General features: G+C 49.1%; 1 protein-coding gene across 1 annotated transcript; it reads left to right on the plus strand.

Moving 5' to 3' along the window:
• Positions 1 to 9,351: 9,351 nt before the first annotated feature.
• On the plus strand, positions 9,352 to 11,644 carry OLIG1 (oligodendrocyte transcription factor 1). Its single transcript, XM_081805048.1, has one exon. It carries the CDS (start codon positions 9,445 to 9,447, stop codon positions 10,264 to 10,266), a length of 822 nt encoding a protein of 273 aa, XP_081661174.1. The 5' UTR covers positions 9,352 to 9,444; the 3' UTR covers positions 10,267 to 11,644.
• The last annotated feature ends 12,962 nt before the right edge of the window (positions 11,645 to 24,606 follow it).

Consider the following 24,606-nt stretch of genomic DNA (forward strand, 5'->3'; position numbering starts at 1 on the left):
GGGGTGCACCACGGTGGCGGTGGCTGGGGGGGCTTTCCCTTATTGTACCCTTCCATTACCCCCACCTTCCTGGTTTGTCTTTCCATCACGTTCCCATTCGCCATTCCAGCCATTAGGGCGCATTCCTGGTCCCTCCTACCCCAAAGCTCTGCCTGCCCTTCTGCTGGCCAGACCCTTCCCCAAGAGCCCACCGCTGCAAGTCAACTCTCCCTCCTCTAAGCAGCTAAAGCAAAGCCCTGGGGCCCTTAAAACTGTGGTCCTAAGATCAGCAGCATCAGCATCCACTGGGCACTAGATCCCAACCAAGCTCCACACGGGTTCCCAAAGAAGCACCCCAGGTTGCACCCCAGCTCACTGACTCTGGCTCTGTACTTTAACAAGACTGGGTTCTGGTCTCCAGCAGCTCTGATTACCTCCCCACCAGCCCTGAGAGGCAGGCCTCCCTGCTCATCCATGGCTTGTCACCTGATATTGCTAGTCAGGTGTTCATATATGTACTTCACAGCCTCAGGTGGACTGCAAATCCCTGGAAGGCAGGGAGCCCACGCTTTCCAAAGGACCTGACACAGGGCTCTGCACACAGACATCCAATGAACTTGGTCCATCTGTCTAGATGGGGCCTGTGTGCTCATTCATTCACATGTTCACTGAGCACCTAGGAGGGGTCCACCCCTGTTCAAGGCACCAGGATGCAGAGGAGACCACTGCTCCCACAGCGCCTCCCCCCCAAGAGTGGAAGAAAACAGGCACACATAAATAGGTAGGTAAGTAAGCAATGAGGCCATCTGAGCCGCTGATAAGTGCCATGAAGAAAATAAACTGGCAGGAGTGACAATGGCTATTGGGATAGGTGGTCTGAGAAGGCCTCCTTAGGGATTCATATCTACCCCAAGAGCCCAGTGATGAGAAGGCATGGGCTGAGGCTTCCAGGCAGAGGGAAGGGTGGAGGGCCAGGGCCCCACAGAAGGGGGAGCTGGCCCATATCCCTGCAGGGGTCCTTTCTACCCTGCCCCATCCCAGGAGGTCATACACCCCCCACGTCTTGTCCGTCCACCACCAGCCTCCTGGGCAGGACAAATCCCAGGCCTCAGGTCCGCCCACCTGTACCTGTCCGCTTCGCCAACGTGTAGCCCTCCCTCACTGTGATGCAGCCCCCCTGCTCATCTGCCCATCCGTTTCTCCAGGGTCAACTTTGCTCTTGCTATAAACATGGTGGCGACCTCATCAAATATTGATGTGCCCAAGTGACAGGGATGAGGAAACAGGGCTTCTCTTAATAACACTATACTTAAATAGTCTCATTTTCCCAGTCGGGACCAGGCAAGGTCATCCTGACCCTCACGACACGCTACTCAAAAGTGTGGTCTTCCGACGGGCATCAACCTCATCTGGGAGCTCATTAGAAACACAGAATTGCAGGCTCTACCCACAGCTACTGAATGAGAATCTGTAGGTTAACAAGACCCCAAGGTAATCTGAGCCAGAGCAGAGTTCTGCCTCCAGACTCCGCTACCTCTGGAAACTACCAAACAAGCCCCATAGAACCGCTCATGCTACTGTGAGGCAGGCAGGCAGGCATCTAATGCGTGCTTTCCAGAGCGCCTGTGAACGGAGGGAGAATTATGAGCTTCATTCTGCAGATGAGTTCACGGGGCACAGGGAGGGTAAAATAGCCTGCCCAAGCTCACACGCTTATAAGTGGGGTTCTGAGTGTGAGCGCCTGCAGGGCTGACTCTAGAGCCTCTGATTACCCACCACGTCAGACGAGGAGTCACCTCGGAGACTGTGCAGTCACTCTGGCACTGTAACAAAATACTGCACATGGAGGGGGGGGTGCGGCATAAGAACTGTGCCATCTCCCAGTTCTGGAGGCCAGAAGTCCGAGATCAAGGTGTCAGCCAGGGCTGCTTCCTTCCGAGGCTGTGAGCAAGAGCCGGTCCCATCCCTCTTCCCAGCTCCTGGTGATTTGCGGACAATCTCTAGTGTTCCTTGGCTTCTAGAAGCATCACCAGGATCTCTGCCTTCATCTTCACATGTCTCTGTGTCCAAATGTCTCCCCCTTTCCTAAAGACACCAGTCATATTGGACCAGGGCCCACCTTCATGACCTCGTTTTTAACTAACTGTATCTGCAATGACCCTATTTCCAAATGAGGTCACATTTGAGGGACAGGGGTGAGATAAGTTCTATTTTCATCCTCGTTTGGCAGGTGGAGGAGACTGGGCCACTGCCAGGTATGGGTCTTATCCTAAGTCACACAAGTCAAACCCAGGTCATGTGGCCTCGAAGTGTGCCCAGCAGCCCTCTTCAATGGGGTCTGGGATGATACTGACATCACGTTTACATAATTTCTTTTGCAAGTTGTTGCTGGGTTTGGGTTCACAGCGTCTCTGAAAGAGCCATACGGGTAGAACATCCATGGTGTTCAGCAAGCACGGGGACAGAAGGGGTTAAAAAACCCCACATCTTTGATTAAAGAAAGCATGCACTTAAAGCAAACAAAACTGGGACACCACCTTAGTCTGAATGAAAGCCATAAATGAAGTGTCTTTCGTGGTACCTAGCATGTAGCAGGTGCCCAGAAAATAGTAGTCACTGTTAGCATTTTACTAAGAAGCTACTATGTGCCAGGCTCTGGGCAAGGCACATGACTTATATTTCCTTCTGAGGTTTATAACAACTCTAGGAGATAAATACTATTATTCCCAGGGGCATCTGGGTGGTTCAGTCAGTTTAGCGTCCAACTCTTGGTTTTGGCTCAGATCGTGATCTCAGGGTCGTGAGATAGAGCCCCGCGTCCAGCTCCATGCTCAGCATGGAGTCTGCTTGAGAGTCTCTCCCTCTAACCCCTCCCCCACTCACTCTCTCTCTCTCATGCACGTGCTCTCTCTCTCAAATAAAAATAGATAAATCCTTTAAAAAATACTATTATTCCCATTTTATAGATGAGGAAGCAGAGGCTCAAATTAGTAAACCTTAGCTCAAAGAGCCTAAGGCAACAGGCTAGCTCTTATTCCCAACCTAGGAATCAGGACTCTTCTTTGTAAGACATAAATAGGCCGAGACTTTGAGCAGAAAAGCCTCCTAATATTACAGCAGAGGAGATTTGCATGGATCACGTGGATAGGCTGCAGCGTCCAAGTTCATATTTCCAGGTCAGAGCGCCTTCTGGAGAGGAAGATGGCGGCCTCCCAGCTCCGGTCTCCTTAACTGCACCCTGGGAAGTCTTCACACCGCCTTTCTTTTCCCCCGGTGGTCTAATCTGGAGTCAGATCCAGCCGCGGGCTCTTACAGCCGGGGAAGACCGCGAGCCAACGGGAAAACAACAGGTGAGCTTCAAAACAGTCCCCTTCTGTGCCCCAGGCAGGGTGTCTGCCCTGGCTACTGCAGGGCCACACTGACTTCCAGAACCTTCTGTCTCTGCAGGTGTTTTAGGAACTTGGCCTCAGCGCTTCAGTGACCCATATTTTATTACCTTTCAGGTTTCTATAATTCATCATTCACTCCTTTCTGAAACCCTAGAATGAAAGTATAGCAGCTCAGTGCCCTGGCCTCTCCCCATTCTCTCCCCAAACACATCGGCCTATTTGTTCTCTTTATCCCCACTCTTCCTGTTGCATTCTGCCCGTTCAATGGGGAAAGAGTGAAACCGGATGGCTGGACCCAGTGCGGGGAAATGACTTCAGAGCCACCTTTGTTTCCCCTCATTCCTTTGAGCACACTTGGCCCTGCGTCTCTATGAAAGGGCTTGTTTGAACCATTTGGAACATCTAGCAAGCGAGAGATGCTGTAGCCAGAATCGCTCGCATCTTTTCAGGCGGCCTGAGACTCTAGGTTAAACTGCCAAATTTTTGCAACAAAACTAACCATGACATTGGACATTGTGTTATAAATTAGCCACAGCCTTCCAAGCAAATTGTCTCTTTTCATTGTATCAATGGAAGCCTTTGGAACATTTGGCTGCAGCTACTGACTTTAGGGAGACTCGGAGAATATTTTTGTTCTGCCCCAAACCAACCCTTCGGGCTTCGAGTTGCATGTGCTAATAATGTATGTACCTTCATTCACAATTATCCTTACCACCCTGACTCAGAGGACCGCTGCGAATGACATTCCATGTCCCTGCCTCAAATTCTGCCAATGTACTTTTAGGTTTTGATGCGGCAGGATCTCTCCAGTTGTTCGTAAAAAAGATGTGACTTCTCTTTTTATACTGCTTTCCACATGATGACTTGAAGTTTCTCTTAAAGAAGAGTTCTTTTAGAATACGAGCGGAGAGGTAGTAACATGTATTCTTACAGAGCTCTAGTGACATGTAGAATTTCAGCATTCCGTCCACCCCCCAACTCCCCCCCCACCGCCCCCCGCCGAAGCAGTGAGAATTTCTATTTCTGTTAGGTCACCCTCAGTTTGAAAAAAATTAAAAAAAAAAAACCAAACCCAAACACCCATATGCCCATCTGCTTGAGCGCTCTCAACCAACAGCCAAATCAACCTTTTGTTATTAAAAAGGAATCTGAAAAATACTCAGATGCCCTCTGATTTTTTTTCGTATTTTTCTTCCAACATTTTTCCATATACTAAAAAAAGTCACAAGAGGACTTTGGACTTGGAAATAATCTTCAGTAGTCAAGTTTATTAAAATCAGGTCCAAATGACATTTATTAAAAATAAAATAAAATAGGGGCACCTGGGTGGCTCAGTTGTTAAGCGTCTGCCTTCAGCTCGGGTCATGATCCCAGGGTCCTGGAATCGAGCCCCGCATCGGGCTCCCTGCTCTGCAGGAAGCCTGCTTCTCCCTCTCCCACTCCCCCTGCTTGTGTTCCTTCTCTCGTTGTGTCTCTCTCTGTCAAATAAATATATAAAATCTTTAAAATAAATAAATAAAATAAAATAAACCTCTCTACAATGGTTGTGAAACACACACCCACTACATTGATAATCGGTAACATTTTAACCAGAACAGAGAACACTCTCTTGCTACCTGCTTCCACACCAAAAGTGAGGACAGCTATGATGATGACATGGCTTTGAAACAACATCATAAGTCACCATAAGCATCCTTTCAGCTCATAACAACTCAATTAACTTGCGCTCCCTTCTGAAAATGAGCAAAAATCATATTCTTTCCAATTTTCCCAGCAGGAATTTTTTATTTAACCTGAACTGTGTCTAAGTGTGTCTTAGATTCTGCCAAGGTGGTTCCCAGGTGAGAGGCACCGAAATGTCTCTAAGGAGTTCTGCTCCATCCAAGAACACTTACCAAAGGGTAATCCACCTTCTCCTGCCCCTGTTCTCTCTCTGCTAACTACAACTCTCTTCCACCCAGAAAGAAGCTGAGCGCCCCTCTCCCCGCAGCACCTTCCCTGTCTTTGCTGTTCCAGACAGAGCTGTATTGGGATGGAACCTAACATGGGGCAAACATTAGGCGTGGCTGTCGCTTCTCATAGAGATGGTGTAAATTTCAACACCTCGCGCGTCACTTAAACTTTCCAAAGAATTTTGCCCGTCTTAAAAGAACATAGCACTTTAAAAAGTGGCCTCTGTTATTTGATTATAGGTCCACACTCCAGCCAGTTTAAACAGCAGACTTTAACAAAGACAACCTCTTACACTTACTGCCGTTCTTGGAGAGGACAGTCTCCAGTGACAACAGAGAGCTTTGAGTGGTGGACAGGCTTTGCAGAGGCACGGACTGCTGTGCTTACAGAGGAGGTGGATGGTGCTACATCCCAAACACACATTTCCCCTCACACACTCGCTCAGGCTTCGGGTCCCCATTGTCTGCCCTTACGAAGGTTCGAGCTTTTTGACCCAAAGCAAGGGGTGGCCAGCAGGGCAGGAGACGCTTTAGGTTTCTCTAGAACGAAAAAGAAGCCCGATGCACACATCTCCTGGGGGTGAAAAGGAGTCACTAACACACTCACACACACAAGCCCCTTTAGGCGGAGACAAGAGTGGTTGTTATGGTGGACGCAAGTTGCTCCCCAAGTATGTCCTGAATGTGGGAGGCCACAGCAGCTGCCTTCCCGCGAGACAGCCCGCAGGGCTGTTGCCAGGAGCTATAATGACTTGCTGGCCCTTGCCAGCCGTCACACTTTGCATGCCACCGGAGCTCCGGTCCGGTAGAAGGGGCCATCCAAGTCACCAGTTTCAACAAGCGCCAAATCCTGTGCCCATGCTGGGCCCGCATGGCCACCCAGAACCCTCTTGTAGGGCTCCATGGAGAGCACTTCAATGCACGCTGACCAGCATGTCCGGCTGACAGTGTCCTTGGCCGGAACAGAAGTGTGGTGGGGTCAAGAGCTAAAGGGAACCCTCAGGGACACTCCCAGGAAAGAGGGGCCCTTTGAGGGGGAGAGCAGCCTGCATCTTTCCAACTCTTTGATTCTTAGGGCGCCCCTGCCCATGGATGGGAAATGTCCAGGGTGCTGTCTGGCCACTCTGTCCCAGGCATTAGCTTCTGTCTCTCTCACTCACTTCCTCTTCCTGCTGGCAAGGAAGGGCCCCTGCCCCGCATGCGGACAGAGGAGGAATGCCCCAATACGGTACCTCCGCTGCAGGACAGAGGGGTCCCCAGAGTGAAGGTGGGCATCTAGTGCAGGGTTCACCAAGGTGGGATCCCAGGAGCCCTCTCTTCTGGGACTTGGCTGGAACCTATCAACTGGTGGATACTGGCTTGGCCTGGGCTGGTCCCTCTGTCCTATCCCCCTGGTCGCCAACCCTCCCCATCATGGCCTCCTCTTGGCTTGCTGGAAGCCTGGTCCAGCTGGAGGGAATTCTAAAAGCCAGCTCCTGATGGTGCCACTCTGCGTCTCCTGTCTGAAGGTGCACCGTCAACCCCAGAAGCCCACTGCCCCCCGGGGAACCTCAGGTATTCCATCTACAGCAGGGATTTTTAAAAAATGCTCAGCTCACAGGGTTCTGGGGAGAACCAGATGTCTATAAACATGCTTTGAAAAGCAGAATGCTTCTCAAATGGGTAGTGAGTTGCTCACCTTCTTGGAATTTCTGAGGTTGATTTGCTTAGTCTCTCTCCTTCCTGTCCAGTACATTTCTGCTTAGAGACTCAGCTCCCCACTGCCCAAGGTTTCTGTCTCTCTTCCCACGTGACCTCTCCAACACTTTGTCAAGTCAAGGCCTCCTGAGGACCAGGGGGCCCTACCAGGGTCCTTCCCTCTCCATGAAACCTATAGGAAACTCCTGGATTAAAGCATGTCGGGAGTTTGAACATCTCAAGGGATGAGCCTGTGAACTAGGGAGATCTCAGACCCATCCCTAGACACCCCCCAGACACACAGTAGTAGCAAAGCCCTGTGCTGGGCTTCGGAAGGATACAGAAGTGAACAGGTGGTCCCCACCCTCAAAGCAATCACACCCAAATGCGGAGATGATCTCCAAATAACACAATTTAGGCCACAGGGACACGCTTTCGATGGTTTGTCAAACGTGATGAGAGGTGGGAAAGATGAGAAATCATCAAGGCTTCAAAAGGAAAGTAATATTGGAATTGAACCAAGACATGGGCAGGATGTTGCAGAGAGAGCTAGAGGTCAGAAGCAGCGATCAGAATGAGCCTATGGAGCAAATGTTGGTGGAAGAAAATGGAAACGAAGCAGCCCTGAAATCAGCAAGCCCAGCCAATAGGTTCCTCGAGCTGGATTCAGTTTCCATGATGGACAGACGTCCCTCTTCTTGCCCCAAAGAGGACCAAGATGGAAAAGCTCATTTTCTTTCTGTTACCCTTGACATCACGCTGTCCAACAGGACTTTCTGTGACGAAGATTATGTCCTCTATCTGTGCTGTCCAATTGATGTGCTTCTAGCCACCTGGAACTGCTAAATGCTCAAACAATGCTGGTGCAACTCAGAAACTAAATTTCTAACTAGATTTTATTTTAATTAATTAGATTTTTTTAAAGATTTTATTTATTTATTTGAGAGAGGGAGAAAGAGAGAACACAAGTGGGGGGAGGGGCAGAGGGAGAGGGAGAAGCAGGCTCCCCACTGAGCAGGGAGCCTTACACTGGGCTTGATCCCAGGACCCTGAGATCATGACCTGAGCCGAAGGCAGATGCCTAACCGACTGAGCCACCCAGGCGCCCCAATTAATTAGATTTTAATAGCCACAGAGGGCTAGTGGGGGGCAGAGGTTTAGATACCAAAGCCCTCTTCTCCGTGCCACTTTGCCATGCTGTGATGACAGGCTGCAGTAGTATGCCCAGGCATTGGGGTAGAAAACTTCCAGAGCCACCAAGTAATGTCATTTGGGGAAGAGAAAGATACAGTCCCACCCTCAACAGATATGAGCGTGTGGGTGGATTTTTGTTTGGCCAATTTCTGTGTGGTTTTTGCTTCAACAAGAGTGGAGTCACTGGTAGAATGACTACATATCCCTTTTGGGGAGGAAAGGTACCTGACCCCCAAAGCTCCTAAGTCCCTTAAAAACCTTTCAATCAGAGGGAGGGGAGACAGAGTGGCCAGGAGTAACTATTCTAATACTACTAGTCCCTGAGCCTAGAAATTTGGTCCTCAAAACCTGGCCAGAAATCACACATTTAAAATTCGAAAAAAATGTATGTTACACCCATGTTCAGTGCAGCATTATTCACAAAAGTCAAAAGGTGGAAGCAACCCAAGTGCCCATCTATGAAGAAATGAGTAAATGAAATATGGCGTGCACACACAATGGAATATCATTCAGCCTTTAAAAGGAAGCAAATTCTAACAAGGGCTACAACATGGATGAACCTTAAGGACACAAGCCGGTCACTAAAGACAAATGCTTTATGATTCCACTTAAAGTCAAATGCATAGACAGAAGAATGGTGGTTGCCAAGAGTTGCACAGGGGGTGCGTAGGGAGTCACTGGTTAATGAGCACCGAGCTGCAGTTTTGCAGGATGAGGAGTTCTGTGATTGGTTGCACGGCAGTGCGAACGTACTAAACACCACTAAGTGTATACATTACAATGCTTAAGATCGTAAATATTATGTTGCTTGCCTTTGACCACAATTGACGACATGCACGTGTATACAATAAAGCAGAGGCAGAGAGGAGGAGGCAGTGCAGCCAGTCCTCCAGGAACAAACGCATCTCACCCCAAAAGGCGCCGTCCCTCCCCTCCCTCCCGGGGACCCGTCCTGTGACACTCACCCCAGCGCGCACAATAACCTTCTTGAGCGGTGCCAGCCGCACCTCCGCGCCGGCTGAGGCGGGACGGCCAATGAGCGCGCGCCTGCACCCGGCCTCGCGCCCCCATTGGCTGCGCCCAGCGGCCCGCGGCCCCGCAGGTTCCCAAGCCGGGTTTAAAGCGGTCGGAAGCGCGCTACTGCGCTGCCATCGGCTGCCCGCGCGCAGGTCGGCGGGGAGGGGCGGCCTGCCGAAGGGCCCACCCCGGGGCGTTCCTGAAGGGCGCCCTCGGCCGCCCCCACCGCCCCCCAAATGTACTATGCGCTTTCCCAGGCGCGCGTGAACGCGGCCCCCGCGACCATGCTGCGGCCACAGCGGCCCGGAGACGTGCAGCTCGGGGCCTCCCTGTACGAGCTGGTGGGCTACCGGCAGCCGCTCTCCTCCTCCTCCTCCGCCTCCTCCTCCGCCTCCTCCTCCTCCTCCACGGCGGCCCCCCTCCTCCCCAAGGCGGCGCGCGAGAAGCCGGAGGCGCCCGCCGAGCCGCTGGGCGCGGGAACGGGGCCCGGCGCGCACGCGGGCGGCGGCTCCCGGGCGGACGCCAAAGAGGAGCAGCAACAGCAGCTGCGGCGCAAGATCAACAGCCGCGAGCGGAAGCGCATGCAGGACCTGAACCTGGCCATGGACGCGCTGCGCGAGGTCATCCTGCCCTACTCGGCGGCGCACTGCCAGGGCGCGCCCGGCCGCAAGCTCTCCAAGATCGCCACGCTGCTGCTCGCCCGCAACTACATCCTGCTGCTGGGCAGCTCGCTGCAGGAGCTGCGCCGCGCGCTGGGCGAGGGCGCCGGGCCCGCCGCGCCGCGCCTGCTGCTGGCCGGCCTGCCCCTGCTGGCCGCCGCGCCCGGCTCCGTGCTGCTGGCGCCTGGCGCCGTGGGGCCTCCCGACGCGCTGCGCCCCGCCAAGTACCTGTCGCTGGCGCTCGACGAGCCGCCGTGCGGCCAGTTCGCGCTCCCCGGCGGCGGCGCGGGCGGCGGTGCGGGCGGCCCAGGCCTCTGCACCTGCGCGGTCTGCAAGTTCCCGCACCTCGTCCCCGCCGGCCTGGGCCTGGCCGCCGTGCAGGCGCAGTTTTCCAAGTGAGGGCCCGCGCGGGCCCGGGGCGCGACCTAGGCCCGGCCTCCCGCCGCCCCGCTTCTCCACGCCCCCGTGCCCTGCACTCGGGGACGGCTGGCCAAGCACGGAGGGCACTTCCAACCTTCTGGCCCAGAGGAAGGGACCGTGGGGCGCCCCCTTCCCCGCCCCCACCCCGGGGAAATTAAAGTGACGCGAGCGGTTGTTCGACGGAGCGTTGGGGCCACTGGGGGTCCTGAGTCCATTCCGGCTGCTTTGGGCAGCAAGTGCGCGCTCCCAACCCCGCTCTTGCCCAGCTCCCGTCTCTCCCGGTCCCTGGAGTCGTGCGCTTCGCGGGGGTAGTGCGGATTTTAGGGCACCGCGCGGTGGCTTTGGCTTGCTCTGGGTGCGGCGGGAGGACAGTCCTAGCGCCACGGCTCAAAGAGGCGACACCTGCCCAATCAGGGGGCCAAGTGGCTGCTCTCCGAGGGCAGGGAAAGGGTTCTTTTCCTTCTCCCCAGCCAGAGGTCACAGGCTCCTTTGTTCCCACCAGCCAAGCCCTGTCAAAGGAGGCTGCCCGACCTCAGGAAGCCGAGAAAGACCAATTAGTCCGCGCAGATGGTCCCGGGCTTAGCAGACGGACTGACCCTCGGCTGCGGCGGGACGGTTGGCATCGCGGTACCGTGGGAGGAGGCGTTGATAACTCCAGGGTCCTTGGGTGTGCTGGGTTGGGAAGTTGGTCCGCTTTTATACCCTGGCTGTTAGAGTGCAATTTTTGAGAATCGCCTAAGCAGGGGTTTTGTTGCGGAGATTATTCGCTTTTAAATCCTGGGGTCTTAAAAAGACAGTTTAGAACTTGAGATTCACCATTTTGTTTCCCCTTCCCCAAGGTAGCGTAACCAACATTTGAGCTTGCTTAAAAACAGAAACCAGCCCCCTTTGACGCAGACGGTGTTCTCGGTTTACTAAAATAGGTAACACGGCACTTCGCAGTCACCGCCAGTCTTGTCTGAAAGCACGATCGCTAATTAACTTTCTCATTAAAAGACGCAGAGGAGGACCTGAGCCCCAAACCTCCCGGCGGCTCGGCGGGTCCCCGCTGCGGTGGCGACGGCGGGATGGCGCTTTCTGCGCCGTCCCTTTGCGCGAGGGGTCTTTGCCCAGCGCTCTGGGCAGGTCTTCCCGCAGCTTTACATTTGAAGAACTGCCTGGATGACCGGTCTTGATTTGTTACAGACGTTAACAAATTATTTCACCCAAGATTATTTTATGATCTTTCAGCAGCTTGCTTTGAAGTCTCTGCTTAAGGTTTTTGGTTGTTGGTAGTAGCCGAATTTAACTGGCATTTTATTTTATCTCTAACTTTGTTTTGTTGCTCTGTGAAGAATCAACAAAATAAAACATTTAAAGACCTAACATTTTCCTTTGATTTGTTTGTTAATAAAAATGCCCTGGTGGGGCGCCTGGGTGGCTCAGTCAGGTCAGCATCCGACTCTTGATCTCTGCTGAGGTCTTGATCTCAGGGTCCTGAGTTCAAGCCCGCGCTGGGCTCCACGCTGTGGGCAGAGCCTACTTAAAATAAAAATAATAATAAAAAAATGTCCTGGTGCGCTGGTGGATTCAGAGCCTCAGGATGAAGGTTAATGGTTAAATATGACCAGGGTTCAAAGTTTTTAAACTTGGCTTCCTGATTTGTAAAATGATCTAATGAATAGGCATCTGCATGTCAAGTTCAGGCATCAGGCAGAAATATAAGGACCGAAAGTGAGTGGGTGGATGTCAACTTCAGGAATTAGCTCTCAGCCAAGATGAGTCTCTGGACTACTTCCTCCTCTAAAAACGAGTTTAAAAATACATCGATCATAAAATTATTTTGTATGTCAACATCCTTCTCAAAACCCCACCTTTTCCATCTCAGTGGACAGAAGCTTAAACAGTGTCACACAGCTATGAGCTTCCCCTGTTCTTTACATAAGGTTGGAGTTGTCTCCTAGGAAGTCATGACCTTAGACATCATTTTAAGAGGCAAAGACAGCTCCTCTGGGTCACTGGTGATGTTACAAAGAATTTGGAATGTTGACTTGCTCATATGCAATATTTAAACATTTTGTAGTTATTAATGAAACCCAACCACTGTTTAAAGTTGATAAAGGGGTTAATAAAGGAGAAAGTGTCCCCTTTAATCTTCAGGAAATGAAAGAAAACCTGAGGTGACTTCACTTTATCCATGTTGGTTTATCTGAGGTATGGACGCACTTAGGGATGGTGAGCATTCATTTTTGGGAACATGTTGTAGGGTGCACGGAGTGGTGCACATGCTGGAAGGGTGGAATTGCCTTCCCCACCATGCTGGTTAAGTGTCTATTTCCTCAAGCAGGAGGCAGGAGAGGATATGAGAGAGAGAAGCTCTTATGCACCAACCCATTTCAGGAAAGAGCTTCTCATTCTTCCCAGACTCTGCCATCAGAAAAGTCACAGGCTTTTGGAATAAGTAAATTTGAATGGGGATTTTCTGCCTATTTAATCCCCATCCTTGCTTGCCTTGCATCTTGACTCGGAACCGGAAGTAAAAATCGACAACTAAATCAAAATCAAATCAGGTCCTCCCTGAAAAAAAAATATTTCTAAGAGATTAGAAATAAACCGTTCTCCCCGCAGTCCCAACTCCATCGCCATATGTCACCATCATTCCAAAACACACAGGAAAGAACATGGCAGAGAAGGGGTGGGTGGTCTCCCTCCCTCTGGTCTCTACTTATAAATTGAAGTAAGTACCCAGGGCTTACAGAAAAGGTAATACTGTGTGTGATTTTTTTACTTAATTAAGAAAATCATGCTTTCCAGAACTGCTAAAGATTATGAATGCATTTAACAAGAACCTGCAGAGCTGTTTTGAGTCTCATCAAAATATTTAAGTTATCCACCTGCACGTAGCATCACTTGGCCATGGCGCTAAACAAGATTAGCAGACTCGCTCCTTAAAAGATTACATCCTGAAAAATCGCATCAGTGGGCATTCAAGAGTCCTGTAGGATGAAGCAGAAAAATGGTAATTATATATGGTGTCCATAACAAAAGTTAGAGCTCTCCACATAAGTCTGTGGCAAGGCAGAGCCTGGGGTAGGTGCACTGTTTAAGCCTAGACACGTATGGGGTAGACTGTGGAGCTGTTCTTTCAGATCGGCAATGTTACGTCACGTGCAACAGAGCTAGTTGATGTGCCCACCTCACTTGATTTTAGCTAGAGCGAGCTTTTTGCAGAAGGAACAAATTTAACCTGGTCTTTGAAGGGGTTGGGGAAGAAGAGAAGGAATAAGGGAGGCTCCTTGAGAAAAGTCCATCAGGCCTCAGAAGCAAGATGAGAAAGAACATGTGACTCGCTGCCCAGAAAGATCCCTGCACCCAGCCAACCACCAATGTGCAATCCCAGTGGTTGGGGTGAATGGGACCTAAGGGGTAAATACATGAGGCCCTGAGAAATTATATCGTTAGTTGTATGGGAGGCCAGGTGAGCAATTGGTAAACAGAAAGCAGATTGAATGCACCGTGGGATTTACCTAGCCCGGAGTGATGGTCTATTTACAGATATTCTCCTCTAAGGGAAGCTGATTACACCAGGTATGAAAATATAACCTTGCAAAATATATAACTTAGAAGGTGAGTGTCCCCATCAAGGAAGAGGTCCACTCCAAGCATGGAAAGTATTTCAATTTCCCAAAGGTCGGATTGTTAATAGTGCTTCATGCACGCCTCTGGTTCAAGGTCACCTGAAAGCACATCTCCTCCAGAAGGCGTCGTCTTGCTCATGCGCTACCCCTTCCATTTCTGCACACTCAAGAAATATACAGTAAGAAGATCACCACCTCTACGGAAGTGGGCTCATGAAGCAAACGTTTGAAAAATGTCGTGTTTTTCTAAAACACAAATTCACTTTTTTCTAAAACACAAATTCACTTTTTTCAAGCAGGTTTTAGTTGTTAGGAAAAAAAAAATTTTTTTTTTCAAGCAAGGTCCAGCTTATTCAACCACATTTAAGGTGTGAGAAGAGTAGTAAGATATTCCTCAAGCTACACGCAGACTAGCCTCATTATTGACGGAGATGCTGCAAATGACTTCTTCAAGCACTTCCCATTCGGTCCTTTTGAACTAAGCCCAGCATAAAAGCTGAAATGCCTGATCAGAAATTAAGCCAAATTCTTTCTGTTCACATGGGATTAGCTGCTCCATCAGGGAACTTCCCCCTTTGTGTCCAGCTAATACTGAAGGGCCAGAGCTCAGGCTGAGCCCGGGACAATCAGGTCAATAGTCCACGTCCTTAAACACTACAGGCTGCTTGATGCTCAGGGGAGGACGTCACTTGGATTGAAAGTGAAGGGAGTGCATTTCTCCTTCACTCAGCCAGAGGATAGAGCACGCAGGTGGGCCACCGCTGGGGACATAGGCCACAGGTGCCAGATCCTCTCTCTAAATCCCACAGAGTGCTCATGGAGCAAGAGAACTTAGGTATTCTCTGTCCACCCTCTTCCCTGCTGAATAAGGCAACGGAGGCCTGGGAAGTTCAGGAGACATGCTCAAGGCCACACAGGCAGTGATGTGAGGGACCAGTATCTGCTTGGAGGAGGCAAAAGCTGCTTCCCTGGTTTATCTTGATGGGGCTAGAATGTCCTGCAAACAGTAATCGTGGCAAGAGATGAACCCATTCTTCCTGCCTCCTGGAAAATCTCCGACCTTTTGTGCCCAGCCCTCGGGCTGCCCCTATGAGCGGCATGGAAAAAAGGCAGACTCGGGACCAGTCCCCCACCAGGTGCCCAGCTGTGGATCAGCCACCTGAACTTTCTCTGGCAGCCTTGCCCCCTAGCCCCGAGGGAGGCCCACATTGGTGACAGGGAGCTCCAGAGGCAAAGCAAACCCTTTGAGAGAGCCTCTGATGGTGACATGTTTGTCATCAGGGTTTCCAAAAGCAACTAGCAGAAGGCGAGGGAGCAGACACCTGACGGGCAAGGGCAGCGGGCCGGAGGGAAAGCAGCGTCCTAGGGGCTCTCCCTTCTGTGGCGCCTTTCACCCTTTCCACGTAGACACTCGGTGTTCTGATGTTCATGGGCTCTGATTTTCTCAACAATGTGAGCATCTTTTTGCCGAGTGTTTTTCATGGATGTGAGTGAGTTTTCCAAGAGCCTGCTCAGTAGGAGTCAGGCTGGCTGCCACCAAGCCCCAGGATAGAGGACGGGCGCCCCTGACAGTGGGCCCTGCACGGGAAGCGCCAGCCAGAGGTAGGTGATGGGGCCTGGGAAAAACAGTCGTTGTAGGTTGGGAGCACCGGGATCAAGAGGGCTATCGTGGGAGCACCTGGGAGGCTCAGTCGGTTAGGTGTCTGCCTTTGACTCAGGTCATGATCCCAGGACCAGCGGGGAGCCTCCTTCTCCCTCTGCTGCTCCCCCTGCTTGTGCTCTCTTGCACTCTCTGTTAAATAAATAAATAAAATCTTTAAAAAAAAAAGAAAGAAAGAAAGAAAGGCTATGGTGTCCCTGAAGCTTAAGTAATCCAGATACCTCCTTAGAGAACAAGAGTGGTACAACCAGGAGACTCCAAGATAACAAGATCAGATTAGATCACTCATCTGTGGGGGGGGTGGGGGGAGGGAGAGGGAGGGGGGAAGAAAAAGAGATAAGGAGAAGCTAATTCACCTGGGGGGTAGGCAGGTGGGAAGATAGAACAGCTCATAGTAGAGGTAGGTGGTAAAGTAGCAAACTAGGAATAACGATGATAAGGGTAGTGACCAGAGCTAACACTGTGTTTATCAAGTGTCAAGCAGTGTTCTAAGCATTTTACATGCATGATGCCATTTTACCGATGAGAACACGGAAGCACGAAGAGGTAAACACTCAGGAAGCTGAGGCTGGTTAGGGGAAGTTGTAGAAGCCAGGCAGTGAAAGAAATAAAGTTTTGTCTGGAAGAGGGAGACCCTACATTTCCTTCCTCCTCCTCAGCAGACAAGGTCGTGGTACCCGCATCTGCCTCCTCTTCTTCCAGCCTTGGGTCTGGTCGATGCTACTCAGAACGTGTCCACTCAATGTGATAGTGAGATTTCTACACATCCCAGCACACAGTAATTTCCAATGTTTTCAGCTCCCGGGGTGGCTGAGATAAGGCAGTTCAGCGACGAGATATAGGGATGTGGTTGGGGCAGAAGGCAGATATCACGTAGTCTGCACACTTCAAGACATTACATTTCCCTGGTCCTTCTGTCATTGTGAGCATCCAGGCAAAAAAACAAAAAACAAAACCAAAAAAAGCTTTCCATGGTAGTGATCATTAAGTATCTTCCAATTCAGATCTTTAAAAATACAGTCAGGCCGATGAAGAATCAGTTAAGAAAACTTTTGAAGATCATTCGCTATCGTTGTATCTACCCAGCTTACCAGTCAAAGGGAGTATCCTGTTGTTGCTGTTGTTCTGTTTCATTTGCTTGCTTCTGGCAGGTTCTAGTGATGTAATTTCCCCCCACAGTCCTGGCTCCTCACAGCCTTTTGCTCTATCAGAGACAGTTGTGGGCAGGAGGTAAAACCAACAATTCTCACGGCACTCACCACCAGTGTAGAAAAAAACCATAAAGCTGGACCCCACAGCATCCCATTTAATAGACAACTTTTGATACCACTCCTGACCATGGAACCCATGGTTCTAGGGGCTGGGAGAGCACCAGAAGATGCCCTTTAGCCCTTTATTATTTTCTATTCACACAGACCCACAGCGACTCAGATGGAGAGTTGTCAGCTCTGATCACAGAGCCATCGGGGGGAGGAGGGTGGGGGTGGCTGACCCTGTCGGTGCTGCGTCCCCAACCACAGGAAGGACAGGAGCAGGGAATCACTCCCCTGTCCCCCTCCACTCCTGGGAACCCGGGATGGCTGTGTTCCAATCTCCTCTCCCTCCCTCCTTTCTTCTCCGCCCTGGAAAGCCTTAGATGCTCGCTGCCCCTCGGTGGAGCCTCACCATGGGTCACTCCACTCGCCGGCCGCCTGCCCTTGGAGGGTCGTCTCTAAGATCTGCTCATCTCAGGAGCCACCTCACAGGGCGTAAATGGGGCAGTGTGTGTAAACTGTTGGCACAGCGCCTATTGTAATGGGGGTGGTTTTTCTTTCTCGTAGTTTTTTCCACTGTCTAGAAATACATGATTTACATGATTATGTAAACTGCCGATGGTTGTTTAGAAAGCAATGGCGTTTGCTCAGCCTTCTCCTGCAATTCATGAATAGGCCCATGGCAGCATTGGATGGTGCCATGTAGAAATCCATTTGGAACGAGCAAAGCTGCCTTCTCAAACCACCAGCTCCTTCTAACTTGCACCCGATAGTGTCTTTTGTGGGGTTTCTCCTCCAGAGCCCTACGCTAGCTCCATCCTTCCAAGCTGGCTCTCAGCGCCCAGCCAGGACCCACCGCTATTTCGTGGAGCCCCCATGGAGACCAAAATGCTTCTCCAAGGTCGAGGGGAAAGGAGGGCACCAGGATTTTCCTTCTCCTCACCGATTGACTAGCAGACAGTGAGTTCCTCAGAAGCCACATTTCAGCTGTTTTGGACACAGAGGCCACAAGCGGACTGGATGACATTTTCCACCCCACCCCCACGTGGCATCAGCTCAGGACAGCTCCAAACAGCATCCACTGGTTTGTGGCTAGTGGCATAAACACAAGGCTGGGTGAATGAAATCACTGACTGAGTCATCCTCTGCACGTGGAGGCTGAAGAGAACTCAGTTGGGCCAGGGAGAGGCTCCCAGCAAGGTGCAGGGCTTTCTCCCTGCCAGTGAGACAGGGATGGGGCTCAGCGGTCCCTGCAAGACCCACTTACCGGGTGGCTGCCTACTGGGGGCCAACAGGACAATCAGTTCTCAAGATAGTGCTTGTGTCTATAGTCACCTGACCGCGGGGGATGGTGCCCGGAGCACATTTCAGCCTGCATCGGGAATGTCCCTCAACAGAAAGACTTCTTCAAATTAAGAAGCAGCAGCATCTCTGTCAGAAGGAACTATTCTTGTTCTGTTCAGCTACTTACTTTGGAAGAACGCAGGTGGGAGAATGTGCTGGTGCTGGAGTGGTCTGTCTTTCTTTAAGTAACCTCTAAAAATAGAGATGGTGGCTAATAGCAGACGTAGCCGGAACAACAGGGCTCAGCACTGTTACTGAGCATTTTATTGAACATGTTGTTTGCTGCCAGGCCTGTACTAAGGGCCTGGGGTCAACAGTGGAGTGCAGCAGAGGGAATCCGGCCCAACTAGAGGGGAGGCGGGTGTGGGGCTGGACTGAGCGGTGCCCTGTGGTCAGCCCTGTTGTCCTCAATGTCTGAAGCCCTGCAGGGACCTCCAGGTCTTCAGTCCTGGCTTTCTCCCCCTACCCTCACCAGGGAGCAGGGTGTCACTTGGGCCTGGAAGCTCAGTAACCGTGCAGGGAGCCTGGGATGACCATATCAGAGCACATTTGAAAATTAAACCTAACGAATCTTAGAACATGATCCCACCACATCCCAGTGCTTAATTGGATAAAATAAAGAAGTCGTGTCTTCCAAGCCATGCCTGATCTCCACACACTGCTGCCCCTCACACCAAAATCTTAAGCCTGGGAGATGGTTCACCAAGACAAGGGCCGGGCAACCGATCTCTCATGTCGTGGGTTGTCCGCAAGTCTTTGGAATGCGGGAAATGCTACACATGTCAGATTTTTAAAATCAATACGTTCATTTGGAAAATGTTTGCCATGGCTTTCAAAAGAGGCATGCTTGCTTCTAGTGTGTATAGCAATAATTAGTAACCCTCAGTAGCCCCTTCAATTGGAATGGATTTCCCCCCCAGCTGAGAAAAAACTAGTTTAGGTTCATTTTTAAATTAACACACACACACACGCACACAGACACAGAATTTGGAAAGAGGCCCCTTATGAGGATTTGCTGATTCCACTTGGCCATTCTAGGTCTAATGACCTGCCCTGACTCGCAGCAACTGAAACTTTGAAATAAGATTCCCAGATAGTGGGCCCCAGCCCATGCCCCACACCAGCATGATAATTGCTCAGGGATGCCAGGATGGCTAATTTACTACTTCTACCTCAGAATGTTCTGAGAGAAACAGAGGGAGATTTTGAAACTGGCTTCTATGGCTAAAAAATAAAAAAAAAATAAGAGAGATCTTTATTACTGTTTGAAATAATAAGAGGATTAGATATACTTGTCGTAAATAAATTAGACCATTTTGAAAAGAATGCAGAAGAGGGGTGCCTGGGTAGCTCCGTCGGTTAAGCATCTGCCTTTGGCTCAGGTCATGATCTTGGGGTCCTGGGATTGAGTCCCGCATCGGTCTCCCTGCTCAGCGGGAAGCCTGCTTCTTCTTCTGCCTGCCACTCCCCCTGCTTGTGCTCTCTCTCTCTCTCTCTCTCTCTCTGTCAAATAAGTAAATAAATAAATAAAATATTTAAAAAGAAAAGAACACAGAAGAAAAGAGAAATTGTCTATAATCTCAGCACTGCAAGAAAGCTACTGCTAACAAGACCCTGATATATATTGTTACATATTTTCTTGTCTGCAGAGGAACTATGTACATACACATAGATACACATCAGAACTGATACACATCACAATTGAAGTATACAAACTGTCTTGTCATCTGCTTTATTCCTTTAACTATAGACTATGGACAGCGTTCTATGCCAACAGATAGATTCCTATCTCACCACTTTGGCCTGGATGCCACTGTGATTAAGATTTACTGAAGTAACTGCCTATGAGTGAATGTGTCGTTCTCCCCCTACCCCCCCATATCTCCCCATATCACGCAGGAATAAACATCCTTGCACATACATCTCTATGCCCTCTATCGGTTTAGCCTGGGGTAACTTCTAGAGGTGGAACCACACACTGAAGGTTTTCACATCGATAAGGCTTTGGTTGCATATTGGCAAATGGGTGCCTCCAGGAAGGTGGGGCCAATTTGCAATCCTACCTGTAGGGCCCGAGAACGTGTGTCCTCATAGCCTCAACAGCACGGGATATTTTTGTTAAATATTGTGCGTCTACTTATTATTTTATGTCTTTTTACGATTATAGAAACAATTCGTGCTCCTTGTAAAATTTCAAACATTATCAATGTATATAAAGCAAAAGAAAGTAAAACTTCCTCCCTAAAGTCTCCCTCCCCAGAGCCCCACACCCTCAGATAACCTGATTGTATGTTTTCCAAATGCTCTTTTCAATACCTAGGCAGAAAAAAAAGCAATTTTTCTTTTTTGCTTTCTTACAAAGATGGTATTTTATTCAGCTTGCTTTGCAACTTACATTTTTCTGTGTTTTTGCATATACTGTGGCTTTCTTTTTATGCCAGTTATAAATAAATTAATTAATTATCTATTTATTTATAAATACACACAGGTCTCATTTTTAGTGGTTGCCAAGTGTTCCACAAAATCGACATATTATAATTCACTGCCCCAGGCCCTCCTGGATGAACGCTTTAGTTGTTTTCAATATTTGAGTGAATATCCTTGCGTATATATCTTTGCACGTGTAGAGGACTTTCCTAAGACTATTCCTAGAAAAACTCTTCTAGCCATTGTCAAATTAGCCTCCCAAGTTAACATTCCTACTGACAACATAGACTGCACTTGTTTCCACGAGGGTATTTAAACAGGGTTTCCTCGTTCACTGCGCGGGCATACATTGTAGATCTATTTTTCTGGAAAGAGGGGAAAAGCAATCTGGCAAGGCTGTGAGGTTCTTTGCCATCTGCATTTTTACAGGGGACTCAGCTGTCCTGTCTCCTCCCCCCTTACTCCACACATGCTCCTGTTTTTAAGGTTATAGTCAACATTCTTAGCAATATTTATGATTCATTCATAAGATAGGATCTGTATTAAATGACCCACCCTCAACCTGAATCAAGCAATCAAAGAATGGCAGATGCATGCATAACTCACTTTTCTGCAACTTTGGGATTTCTGATTTCCCCATCTGTAAGAGAGGAACACATCTGTCCTTCATAACCCACCCCTGGGGAAATGGTTCAAAGACCATGGTTCACCATTCCTCAACTTCTCTTAGCCTGCAGTGTCCAATATGGCAGCCACTGGCCATGCGTAGCTGTTGAGCACTTGAGCCATGGTTAACCAGAGCTGACATATGCTGCAGGTGTAAAATGCACACTGGATTTCAAAGACTTTGTATAAAGGAAAAAAATGTAAACTATCCCCTTAAGGATTTTATATCGATTATATGCTGAAATGGAAATATTATGGACAGATTGGTTAACTAAAATAGATTATTAAAATTAATTTTACCTGTTTCTTTTCATTTTTAATGTGGCTACTAGAAAATTTAGCATTACATATATCTATACGTGTAGAGAAGAAAGTGAAAAATAGAAGATTCAGTTTGGGTATTTGAAAATATAAAAAGTATAAGGTTAGGTCTGGGCATTAAAAGACAATGTTTAGACTGAATGCACAGGAGACATTTGGAAACTAAAATGAATGAGGACAAGTGATGTGCTTTTGAGATTTTTCCCCCCCTTTGGCCAGCCCTGCCTCTCTTTCTTTAAATAAAAATAAAAAGTGAAAAAAAGATTCTTTTTTAAAAAAAAGATTTTATTTATTTATTTGAGAGAGAGCATGAGCTGAAGGGGGGGCAGAGACAGCAAGAGAGAAGCAGACTTCCCACTCAGCAGGGAGCCCGATGCGGGGCTCAATCCCAGGACCCCGGGATCATAACCTGAGTGGAAGGCAGATGCTTAACCCACTGAGCCAGCCAGGTGCCCAGAAAGAAAGATTTCATACCCATATGTAGCTTGAGTTATATTTCTATTGGATGGCACTGTTCTCAGCTGTCTTTACACCTGCAGATAAACATCCACACTTTGGGCACATTCGCACACTTACCCATGTTCTCTCTCCTTCCTTCAACTCAGTTCAGTGATCTAATTTGCAGAAATCACTAGTTATTTCCCCTGGATTGTTGACACATGTCACTTGGGCTATCTGGTATACAAACCATCGGTGTGCTCTTAAACTCTGGGGGAAAAAGGGGGGGAAAAGGAAGAAAGAAAAGCCCTGATTTGTTGTGTTCACTCCTTTCCATGGTGTCAATACTCCCAATATGGCTCCTTCCAAGCTACCCCTGAGATGTCCCTGAACCTGGAGCTGGGAAGAGGCCCACATGTTCTGGTAAGCTCCAGCTTAGCACTGATTAGGAATCCTCTTCCTACTCAATCTCCAGCCACATGGAGTGTAGGGCTCCCATTGCCACTGAGGAAAGCCCAGGTCCCATATATTCCCTCTACCCGGTCCCGAGCACCCAGAGCTTGGGCTTATGGTGTAAGCGAGGTCAATCAGATGCCCCTGTCCGGGACATTGCATCTAAGGGTTGCAATAGACAGGCGGGGGGCTCGTTAGGGAGTACTTGCTGTGGCCACAGCCAACTCAAGCATTCAGTGGTGTGGAGGCTGGTGTAGCAGGGATCTTCTGGGCCGGAGTCCAGTGGGGGAATCCAGCTGGGGCAGCAGCAAGTGTCCAGAGGTAGCATCCAAAGTAGACTGTGTCTGTGGCAGGATCTTGTTTGTCCCAGTTACCCCTGAGCCCAGTTCCTCAGCCTCCCCATTGATTTGATGAGCTAGCGAATCTCCCTTAGCTAAGTCCTTATCTGCCAGGTTAAGTAGAGTCTAGAACCCAGACTAGCTGTTCAGCTATCACAGTCAGGCGGTGTGATGTAACAGGTGATATGGTGCAGTGCAGGGCAGACAGAGGGCCAGTTATGGGAGAGGTTCTAAAAGAGAACCTGAATTCTGAATCATCAGTGGACTTTCATAAACCGGCATGTCCAGAATTGAAAGCAGGGACTCGAACAGATATTTATAAATCCATGCCCACGGCAACACTGTTCACCATAGCCAAGAGGTAGAAGCAGCCCAAATGTCTATCCATAGATAAATGGATAACAAAATGCAGTATATTTTTCACCTTAAAAAGGAAGTAAATTCCAATACTGACAACAACATGGATGATTCTAGAAATACAATGTTTAGTGAAAGAAGCCAGGTACAATATTGTACCTCCACTTAGATGAGGTGCGTACAGGGGTCAAATTCACAGAGATAGAAAGAAGGATGGGGCTTGCCAGTGGCTGGGGAAGGGGGAATGGAGCGTTAATGTCTAATGGGGGCAGAGTTTCAGTTTGGGAAGATGAAAACGTCTGGAGACGGATGGTGGTGATGTTTGCACAACAGTGTGAAGGTACTTAAACAACTGAACTCTACACTTAAAAATGGTTACGATAGTAAATGTTATGTTATGGGTATTTTACCACAATAAAAATAGTTTTTAAAAAATCAGGTACGTGTCTAGGTTTCATTCCCAAAGAATTTTAGTCTGTGTATATGCTGGGCAGGTACACAGTTTCTGAAACTCCACAGGTGAGTACCCCTGATTGAGAATGACTGGGTCACGGTGTAGCGTGACTGCAATTCAAGGGGGTTCCATTTCAATGACTTTTCTGTGTGCAAGTCTTTACCAGCCTCTAAACCACAGGTGGCCCGTGGGGTGAAGGCACCTGCAGATATGTGTTGTTTGTCTGGTTTAAATGAATTAGTAGTGGCCAGCTTTGAGAATCAGGAGACTTTACATAAAAATCCCAGTCTTTATCCAGAAAAAACCCAAAAACAAAAACCTGGCAGATACGGCCACACTAGCTCAGTTTCTTCATGGCCCCGTGAGTTAGAGCTGAGGCCACGGTCTTCACCATCCCTTCCAGCTACCCCAGCCCCTCACCTGGTCTTTGGGGTCTTTGGGCTTGCCACCCACACTCTAAATGAGCAAGTGGCCTGGAGCTGAGAACAGCAATCCCTTTAAACTGTGCCTCTATCTTCAGTTTATGAAAACATCCCCATGTTGATGGATAAACAGGTGGTACATTGCATAAGCCAAAGTGATCAGTAGTCACTTTAACTTTCTTACTGATACTCTAGGACAAAACTATTTCGCTAAACCATAATCTCGGGCTGTCTCTCCATTTAAACTCAGTTTTTCTTTTCTTTTCCTTTCTTCTCTTCTCTTTCTTTCTTCCTTTCTTCCTTTTCTTTCCTTTCCTTTCTTTCCTTTCCTTTCTTTTCTTTCTTTCTTTCTTTCTTTCTTTCTTTCTTTCTTCTTTCTTTCCTTTCTCTCCTTCCTTTGTGACTTAACACTCTTCAGTATTGAATCAAATTCATAAAGCCAATCTTGGGTCTTATTACCTGAGGCATCCATTTCAAAGTAACCTGGGATGCTCAGCTATCCTGTGGCCTGCAGAAGGTGAGGCAGGTTGAGGGAGATTTGGTTAAGAGAGTGCATATAAAAATTATGG

Source organism: Leptonychotes weddellii, chromosome 1, assembly GCF_054177405.1.
Source record: "Leptonychotes weddellii isolate Sample4059 chromosome 1, ASM5417740v2, whole genome shotgun sequence".
Taxonomy (NCBI): Eukaryota; Metazoa; Chordata; class Mammalia; order Carnivora; family Phocidae; genus Leptonychotes; species Leptonychotes weddellii.

What these genes read in the sequence shown, in the direction of transcription:
- OLIG1 (XM_081805048.1), top strand. Translation starts at nt 9,445, where the DNA reads ATGTACTATGCGCTTTCCCAGGCGCGCGTGAACGCGGCCCCCGCGACC.